We start from the raw sequence: 10,389 nt of genomic DNA on the forward strand, positions 1-10,389 counted from the left end.
AGAGAGAGGGCAAATAAAACGACAAGGGTGAAGTGGGGGAGAGGAAAATGAGAGGCAAATGGCAAATAATGTAATGCGGGAGATAGGGGTATGTGATGGGTACTTGGGATGTTGACTTTTGCATAGACCTCCCCGGCAACGGCGCCAAAAATCCTTCTTGCTACCTCTTTTAGTACTGCGTTGGTTTTCCCCGAAGAGGAAGGGATGATGCAGCAAAATGGCGTAAGTATTTCCCTCAGTTTTTGAGAATCAAGGTAACAATCCAGTAGGAGGCTATGCGCGAGTCCCTCGTACCTGCACAAAACAAATAAATCCTCGCAACCAACGCAAATAGGGGTTGTCAATTCCTATAGGGCCACTTACGAGAGTGAGATCTGATAGATATGATAAGATAATATTTTTGGTATTTTTATGATAAAGATGCAAAGTAAAATAAAGGCAAAGTAAATAGCAAAGCAAATAACTAAGTAGTAGGAGATTGATATGATAAAGATAGACCCGGGGGCCATAGGTTTCACTAGTGGCTTCTCTCGAGAGCATAAGTATTCTACGGTGGGTGAACAAATTACTGTTGAGCAATTGACAGAATTGAGCATAGTTATGAGAATATCTAGGTATGATCATGTATATAGGCATCTCGTCTGAGACAAGTAGACCGACTCCTGCCTGCATCTACTACTATTATTCCACTCATCAACCGCTATCCAACATGCATCTAGAGTATTAAGTTAAAAACAGAGTAACGCCTTAAGCAAGATGACATGATGTAGAGGGATAGACTCATGCAATATGAAGAAAATCCCATCTTGTTATCCTCGATGGCAACAATACAATACGTGCCTTGCTGCCCTTACTGTCACCGGGAAAGGACACCGCAAGATTGAACCCAAAGCTAAGCACTTCTCCCATTGCAAGAAAGATCAATCTAGTAGGCCAAACCAAACTAATAATTCGAAGAGACTTGCAAAGATAACCAATTATACATAAAAGAATTCAGAGAAGATTCAAATATTATTCATATATAGAGTTGATCATAAACCCACAATTCATCGGTCTTAACAAACACACCGCAAAAAGAAGATTACATCGAATAGATCTCCACAAGAGAGGGGGAGAACATTGTTATTGAGATCCAAAAAGAGAGAAGAAGCCATCTAGCTACTAACTATGGACCCGTAGGTCTGAAGTAAACTACTCACACTTCATCGGAGGGGCCATGGTGTTGATGTAGAAGCCCTCCGTGATCGATGCCCCCTCCGGCGGAGCTCCAGAACAGGCCCCAAGATGGGATCTCATGGATACAGAAAGTTACGGCGGTGGAATTAGGGTTTTGGCTCCGTATCTTATTGTTTGGGGGTACGTGGGTATATATAGGAGGAAGAAATACGTCGGTGGAGCAACAGGGGGCCCACGAGGATGGAGGGCGCGCCTGGGGGGGGGGGGGGTAGGCGCGCCCCCCTACCTCGTGGCCTCCTGTTACGTGTCTTGACGTAGGGTCCAAGTCTCCTAAGTTGTATTCGATGAGAAAATCACGTTCCCGAAGGTTTCATTCCGTTTGGACTCCGTTTGATATTCCTTTTCTTCGAAACCCTAAAACAGGCAAAAAACATGAATTCTGGGCTGGGCCTCCGGTTAATAGGTTAGTCCCAAAAATAATATAAAAGTGGATAATAAAGCCCAATAATGTCCAAAACAGTAGATAATATAGCATGGAGCAATCAAAAATTATAGATATGTTGGAGACATATCAGCAGTCAGATGAGGCCAAAAGGAAATACCGACTGGCGCGATGGGATATCTTTTGCCGGCCAAAAGATCAGGGAGGTCTTGGTATTGAGAACTTAGAAATCAAGAATAAATGCCTTATGAGCAAGTGGCTCTATAGGTTGGAGACAGAACCGGAAGGCATATGGGCACAACTTTTGCGCAATAAATACTTGCAGTCAAAAATGCTCGCCCAGGTTACCATGAGACCAACTGACTCACCATTCTGGAAAGGGCTTATGAGAGTGAAGGATTTATTCTTTCGTAGGGTCAAATTCTTGGTTGGCAATGGGATGTCAACAAGATTTTGGGAGGATACGTGGTTAGGAGCAACACCCCTGGCCGTTCAGTATCCCACCCTTTATAATATTCTACAACGCAAGGAGGATTACGTAGGTACCGTGTTCCAAACAACCCCCTTGAATATCCAGTTCAGGTGTGCGTTAGTTGGTCAGAGATGGACTGCTTGGTTGCACTTGGTTCAGAGATTGATAGATGTTCGACTTTTCGACCAGCCGGATTCGACGCAATGGACATTAGCTAAGAATGGAGGTTTCACGATGAAATCTTTTTATATAGATTTGATTAATTCTGGCCAAATCTCGCGATCGTTGCATATTTGGAAGATTAAGGTTCCCTTGCGTATTAAAATTTTTATGTGGTTTGTCCACAAGCAAGTTATACTCACTAAGGACAACTTAATCAAGAGGCGATGGGTAGGTAGTTCACGTTGTTGTTTTTGTGATCATGATGAAACAATACAACACTTATTCCTTGAATGCCCTCTCGCTAAATTGCTTTGGAGAACTATCCATATTGCCTTCAATATTAATCCTCCAGCCAACATTGAATCGTTGTTTGGAACGTGGTTAGCTGGGGTTGAACATGATATTGCTGCTCGTATTCGGATTGGAATACGTGCACTTTTGTGGGCTATCTGGAACTGTAGGAATGATTTGATTTTTAACAGACAACACACTTTAACTTTCTTGCAGGTTATCTTCAGAGCTACCGCTTGGATCCGTACGTGGTCCTTACTCACTCTTGCGGACTCCAGGGAGCCTTTGATTACTGGGTGCAACCAATGGGGGATGGTAGCACGGGGATATTCAACCGGTTCGGATGGCGGTTGCATAACAGGATAGGAGTCTAGGGAGCTTATCCTCTTTTTTGCCTTACCGGTTGTATTTCTGAGCATGTAATTTTATTTTATTTGTCTTTGCTCCACTTGCGACCTGTAATACCTTCATGACTTTGGAATTCTTCGAGACTTTTTAATAAGATGACTGCATGCATCATTATGATGCAGAGGCCGGGGGCACGCCTTCATTTCCAAAAAAAAACTCCATGCATGCCGGCCAACCCTAGTTGTATGAACAGTTGTTTGGTCGGACATGTAGTGGAATATTTATATTTTTCAGACCCCTTGGTGGGAAGTTCATCTCATCTTTATTTTTATCATTTATGCCACTAGTTGTGTCCCGCTACTCAGTTTTGCCATTAGAAGTTACAACTGCTCAAAAATGCCATCAATCCGTGAGATGCTTGCTCAAAAATGCCATTAGATATCTCAAAAATGCCATCGTTCTGTTAGATGTTTGCTCAAAAATGTCATTAGACATTGTTATTTTTACGTCAAACCCGTTGACCATGTTCTATGACAAAAATAAGCCTAGACCCATATGTCAGTTCTCTTTATCTCACAATGATATGTGTGGCCTCACTTGTCAGGAGTAACCAAGCAAATAATTTTACAGGAAAATAAGAACGCTGTTGGGATCAAGTGGGCCCCATACTTTATTGTAGTGAGATAGAGAGAGAGCTGGCATGTTGGTTCATAGGTATTTATATCATTATAACATGGCAAAAGAGATTTGAGATCACAATAATGATGTTTAGTAGCATTTTTGAGCATGTGTCTAATGAAGCGATGGCATTTTTGAGCAGTTGAAATTTCTAGTGGCAAAACTGAGTAGTGGGACACAACCGATGGCATAACTGATAAAAACCCAAGAAGAAAAGAGAGGTCCCTATCATACGTACTTTCTCTGATATCTTTTGCTTACATGTGACTCCGTATATCAATTTTCTTCTCAGTCTTGGCGAAGTTCTGGTCCGCCAATAATAAAATCAATGAGATAAGCCAGTAACATAACAAACTAATTTCTACCCGCCACGTGTAACGAGAGAAGTCGTAAACAAGTCGCTCCTCCACCGTTCTTGTCAACCTTTTGACCGTGCATCAAATCAATACGGCTGTATTGGATATGCCGTGTGCACACAAGAGAAGGAGACTGCCAACATGTGATTATGAAAAAGAAAGCAATCGGCTGCCATAAAAAAATCCCTCGATTGGAGTCTATTGTAGACAGCAAACTCCAGCGTGCGACGGCAATGTGCACACGGCTGCATCAATACAGCCGTGTGCACACAAGAGAAGCAATCGGCTGCGATAAAGAATCCCTCGATTGTCTATTGTAGACAGCAAGCTCGAGCGTGCCACGGCAATGGCGTTCAAGCGTCTCTTGCCCCTGGTAGCCCTGCTCTCCTTGTTGGTCGCTCCACCATCGTCAGCTGTGCCCAGCCTCCAGCCTGTGGTGCTGGTGCCGGGCAACACCTGCAGCCAGCTGGAGGCGCGGCTCACCGACGAGTACGAACCTCCGCCGGCGTCGGGCTGCGGAGTCCCAAGGCAAGGCCGCGGGTGGTTCCGGCTTTGGGAGAACTTCACGGCGCTGCAGGAGGACTCCTTCCTCTTCCGGTGCTACGCGGACCAGCTGCGGCTCGTCTACGACCCCCGCGCCGGCGACTATCGTAATGTGCCGGGCGTCAAGACCCGCGTCGTGGCCTTTGGCACCACCCGCAGCTTCGGCTCCGACGATCCTGCCCGAAAGTAAGCATGTGAATCGAAGAATGTTTCTAGCTAGGCGATGGATGATTTCAGTGACCTCGCTCGTTGATCAGGAATGTGTGCATGGAAGGGCTGGTGGAGGCACTGGAACGCGTGGGATACAGAGAGGGAGAGAACCTATTCGGCGCCCCGTACGACTTCCGGCACGCTCCGGCCGCTCCCGGACTGGCTTCCCGGGCCTTCTCCGACTGGAGCTCCAGCCTCAGGCTCCTGGTGGAGCGCGCAAGCCAAAGGAACGGGAACAAGCCGGTCGTCCTCGTGACGCACAGCCTGGGCGGCCTCTTCGCCACGGTGTTCCTCGACCGGACACCCCTGCGGTGGCGCAGGAGGTACGTCAAGCACCTCGTCATGCTCTGCCTCGGCGTCGGCGGCTCGCCGCTCAACATGTGGCCCCTCGCCTCCAAGGCGCTGGCCTCCAACCCCGCGTCGCTGCAGGCCGCCGTGCTGACCTACGGGAACAGGAGCTTCGCAAGCATGTTCTCGCTCCTGCCGTCCCCCAGGGTGTACGGCCGCACGCCCCTGGTGATCACGCGGGACAGGAACTACTCTGCCGATGACATGCCGGAGTTCCTCGCGGCGGCAGGTTTCTCCGGGGACGAGGTGGCGCGGTACAGAACGAGGGCGCTGCCGGTGACGCTCAGCCTCCGGGCGCCGCTCGTGCCGATGACGGCCATGAACGGTGTTGGCGTGCCCACCGTGGATCAGCTGGTGTTCTGGGACGGTAACTTCAGTGGGAAGCCGCAGTTGGTGAACGGCGATGGCGATGGCCAGATCAACTTGGAGACCGTCTTGGCGTTGCAAAGGTTGGTAGAGGCTGATCCGGACCAGCCTTACTTCAAGTCGATTTTGATCCCCAACACGACGCACAAGGGTATGATCTCGGACCAATCTGCGCTCAAGCGTGTCGTCAGTGAAATCCTAATTGGAGCCTCCTCTTGAATATGATAGGGGACATTATCTAAAATTATCATGGCAGCATACTCTATTGGTTATGTGACATAAGGATAATGAAACATAAATGTTGAAAGGAAGAAGTCCATTTTACTTCCTCAAATTCGTCATTTTTGTTTTTCATGTAAAAAATATTTGACTTCAAATTTGGCAGGAAGATATGACAAGGTGAGCAAAATAATTGGTATCTCTTAATTAATATGACAAAGTGACAAATTTGGCAGGAAGATATGACAGAGTGACCGAAGGCGCGCCGCCGTCAGCGCCCCTCCATCACCGGAGTCGAACACATCTTGTTGTAGTAGATAGTCAGGAAGTCGTCGTGCTAAGGTCCAATAGGACCAGCGCACCAGAACAGCAACCACCACAGATGAAGAATAACGTAGATCAGAAATATCCAATCCGAAGACACACGAACGTAGACGAACAACGACGAGATCCGAGCAAATCCACCAAAGATAGATCCGCCGGAGACACACCTCCACACGCCCACCAACGGTGCTAGACGCACCGCCAGAACGAGGGATAGGCGGGGAGACCTTTATTCCATCTTCAGGGAGCCGCCGCCGTCTCGTCTTCCTGAGCAGGACACAAACCCTAGCAAAACTGAAAGAAACGACTACAAACGGAGCCCTCCCGCCGACCCTTGCCGAGATCCACCACGCCCCCCATGGCCCTAGGGCCATCGAAGAGAAGGCGAACCTGCGGCGGCGCCGACGGGAGGCAGAAACCCTAACTTTTTGTGAAGGAGGAGCAGGCGGCGGCTAGAAAGGCTTTATATATGTTCGTAGTTGACCTTAAATATCAGCAAGATGACTAAAAACAGACAGTCAGAACCGATGATTGAAAGGAATTGTGGGCGTGAATCGTGGGCTGTCTTGGAGGTGTATCTACCATTCTTAAGAAATTGCTCCTCACTATTTTCTATTCTCTACAATGCACACTGTCCACATCAGTGATGTGCCATGTCATCTCGCGCGTCCACGTCTTCGGATTTGTGGTTCAAGATTTGATGCCCCGTGTTTGATGTCCCTTCGGTTGACTCCTCATTTCTCGGCCCACGACCCACAGAAGGAGAAGCGGAAGTGAACCATCATCCCTTCGTGCGACTGGAATAAAGTCCCTCATCATAACCTGGCCGCCCCGTCTCCCATTCACCATCTCTCTCCCTCCTCTAGGTTGATAGCCACCATCGGGGGAGGGCAAGGGCCGGATCTAGGAGGGCAAGCTGGAGCCGCAGTTCAGATCCAAGGACTTATGATGCACTACACGTAAGTCTCCTCCTTCCCTGCCTCCCTCTGGCCATGCCTAGCTAGGCCCTATTCGATCTGATCCAGTACTGATCTAAGGTTTCCGCCTCCCCTGTTTGTCCCCTTTTTCCGCGCAGCACGATATGCAACAAATTTGTGAGAGGGGAAATTTTTCACAGGCAGTTGTAACTATGAAGAGGCAAGAGGTGGTCAACGTGAAATTTGCAGCCCAATTGATACAATTGATCTGAATTGTAAGGTAATCATGCATGCACAGTTGTGCTCGGTGTATCATTATGATTTATCGGCGCACACGAGGTTAATTATTGTTAGCCCGTCCAGATTGATCATTTTGTGGTCCTGCCCTTGCTGAATAATTACTGAATATTCTTTGTTCGACATTATTTTTACAAGAATATTTCATTTCATTTTACTTCATTTATTTTGTAACCTATAGTTAAATCACGCAAAAGCTGTCAACACATGAACAATGTATTTTTAAGGGTCGGTTGCATTTGATCTGAATGTGTTTTCTAGAGTCATGTTTTGCAAGCTAAATATTTATTTAACTGTCGGGTAGGTTGCTGGTGAGGTGTTCACATCTGTATCTTGGCCATGTAGGTGCTGGGTCAGAACTGAGATCTATGCATGCAAAATCCAACAGAATGATGTTGCCACAAGAAAGAATGCTGTGTAGACTTCCTGGCTTACTCATATTTTAGCGCGCTGCTGTTTTTTGATTTGTTAAATTTCATGAAAATCATTTATCAGGAGGAAGTGGTACTAGAGGTGTTGGGTCGCTACTGATTTTTTTTCCTGTAATGTACAGTCTAATCAAATTCTTAAACATATCTAGCTTTTCCTATTGCAGCACAAAAAGTAACAGGGAGGCACTTGCTTTAGCGAATTTTGGCATGACATTCTGTTATAGCTCAGTTGCTTTTGTTTCATGTAATTGGTGCTTTTATTAGAACTAGAGGGGTGGCCCGCGCATTTGCGTGGCTAGATTTCCTACAAATAATTAGGTATAGCTTTGCTTCCAATTTTTATTCAAGTCATACTTATTTGGGTATATACTATTGCTTGGAATATGATTAAATAGTCCCAAGAATGTTGTGGTACAAATATCCGATACATAGTCATAGACTTTAAAGTATGTGTACAATTCTTGAAGGTCATAATTGAAGACAAATAAAATGTTGAAAGAATACCAGATATTTAAGACGAAGCCAGGGTAAGCATTCTCCTGGATGAACACTAAATTTGATAAACTGTAAGAAAAAATAAAAGAATTTAACTTGTCTTATCTTATATATTCGTACAAAGTTTTCTTTTGCTGGAACGTGCAAAGTTTTCTGACAAACTAACATATTTGTGTTCCAGGCCAAAATTTTTGTGTTGTAAATAGGACATTGAAGCTTTCTAGAACACATATTTTGTTTTGTATTTTTCAAAATCACAATAGATGTCATTTTTTATGAAGAAATGCACGGAGTTACAAATAATAACATGTTTGATGTCAAGAATTTCAAGTTTTATTAAAAAATGACTTTTTTTCAATTTTACCCTTCACCCGAGAGCATGTGCTATTGTGGTAGCCAAAACGCCATCTTGTGACCTTCTATATTCAATTCCAATAAAACTATCATGCATGAAATTTACATATAGAGTTGTGTATTTTGTTATATATGTGTTGACTTCATAGAGGCATGTGGAATCCCACCGTCTAGGTTCAAGCACTCATAGATTCTTACATGTATATATTAGTCAAAGACATGTATTGAGGACTCTTGTGTGTGCACACGTTGTTTTGATATGACTGGAGAATATTTTAATATTTTTAAACCTAGAACATATCTTAGGTTTCAGCATTTATTTTATTTATTTAAGTGTTATGGTCATGTATGTTGGACTAATCTCAAAGTTACCTTTAAATATTAGGACATATGTTGCCTTTTAATTTATGTCTTTAAATGCACCTTTTTTGCGGATGAAATAAATGTTAGTACCTTCGAAGCATATACATTTTTTTTCATTGTATAAGGGAACCACTTCTTATCTCATACTGATATAATTGAACATTGTATTACTATTATTTGCCAAAAAATAAATGAGTAAATGAACTTAGGACATATGTAGTATGTTACTTGAACAGAAGAGAGAGAGAGGAGCGAGGAAGAGGATTGCGGTGGAAACTGTCCTCTCTTTTTTTTTTGCATTGGGTGGAAACTGTCCTTGCAGAGCTTCCCATGACATGCTCTCCTGCATGCCTCCCACTGTGATTTGCACACATCGGCATCGTACACGGCGCCTCCCAGCCGACACATTGCTATACCGTGCCCCTACAATGGTGCCTCTGTGTCCGAGGCGGCTGCGCATGTGTGACCACGGCTCATGAGTGCATGACCAGTATGCAATGTCGTTCATCAAATCCTGCACTTGACAACATAGTAGTACAGCTCGCCATCGCGGTCGTACGCTTGTAAGTCCAGCTCAAGTGGCTCGCCACACTAGTCACAGTATAGAGCCAAAACTATATGGGAGGGACCATATCATGAATACCATCATAGTACATGATATGACCAAGGGCAAATACCATACAAAGGGTTTGAGTGTGCTTCCGATTGTAGGATAGGTGTTTAGCTTCCTATCTCTTTTTATTCCGCCGGTTGTGGCTATTCCGCTTTCTTTCAGTTAGCTCTTTGATGAGCTTTTTTTTTGTATTTTGAGACCTGTTGACTTTGTCAGATTATTTGCTTTTAATAAGATAGCCGCATGCATCTATCTGATGCAGAGGCCGGGGGATAACCTCCTTTTCAAAAAAACATATACAGAAACTAACAATTTCAAAATCATTTTCAAGTACTTATTTGGGTATGTGTGTACTTCCAAATATGGCGGAGGGGCACGGAAGACGAAGAAGAGGGCGAGAAGACCCAGACCCTGGATGTGGCGGGAGCCGGCGGTTGGCAGTTGCGAAGGGTGGATGAGGTAGGGGTGGCGGGGGCTGCTCCTGATTGGGTGGAAGCTGGAAGCGGAGCGCATCACATGCTCAGGTGGAGGATGAAGGCTGTCACCACTCACCAGCAACCGTCATGTACTGCAGTTTGGCATGCTCTTTGGAAGGGGCAAACAAACATCTAGGGATTCCTGTGTTTCTTCGAAAACAGAGGAAGAACAAGTGGGTCTGATACCACACTCAGGACTTATCCATTCAACGACGGTGGCTGCTGCTGGCGGCGGCGGCAGAGGCACGCACAACGGGAGCAGGTGGAGGATGAAGGCTATATCATGAACTAGCATTTACAGCATGTTTTTCTCAAACGGGAAAACAAACAGCAATGGGGGAGTTTGTTTTGTCTCTCTTATTATTCCTCTGTTTCTTCCAAAACAGAGGAAGATAAAAACAGGGTCTGATCCCAGGCTCAGGACTTGTCCATTCAGAAACGATGGGATTCGTCAGCAGTAGTAGTTTATCCTTTTCTTTTGAGACCAGTGTGGAATCAGTGGTAATAG

At 45.2% G+C, this 10,389-nt stretch overlaps 1 protein-coding gene across 1 annotated transcript; it reads left to right on the forward strand.

Moving 5' to 3' along the window:
- Positions 1-4,171: 4,171 nt before the first annotated feature.
- Positions 4,172-5,711, forward strand: LOC123147310 (lecithin-cholesterol acyltransferase-like 1). The gene is made up of 2 exons (XM_044566539.1): positions 4,172-4,654; positions 4,726-5,711. The coding sequence occupies exons 1-2, from the start codon at positions 4,272-4,274 to the stop codon at positions 5,609-5,611; spliced, it is 1,269 nt and encodes a 422-aa protein (XP_044422474.1). The 5' UTR covers positions 4,172-4,271; the 3' UTR covers positions 5,612-5,711.
- The last annotated feature ends 4,678 nt before the right edge of the window (positions 5,712-10,389 follow it).

The sequence above is a fragment of the Triticum aestivum genome, chromosome 7A (genome assembly GCF_018294505.1).
Source record: "Triticum aestivum cultivar Chinese Spring chromosome 7A, IWGSC CS RefSeq v2.1, whole genome shotgun sequence".
NCBI classification, from domain to species: Eukaryota; Viridiplantae; Streptophyta; class Magnoliopsida; order Poales; family Poaceae; genus Triticum; species Triticum aestivum.

Bases quoted from the DNA above. Each gene is read 5' to 3' on its own strand.
- LOC123147310 (XM_044566539.1), top strand. From the start codon at position 4,272: ATGGCGTTCAAGCGTCTCTTGCCCCTGGTAGCCCTGCTCTCCTTGTTG. The intron at 4,655-4,725 runs GTAAGCATGTGA...CTCGTTGATCAG, and splicing joins TCCGACGATCCTGCCCGAAA to GAATGTGTGCATGGAAGGGC.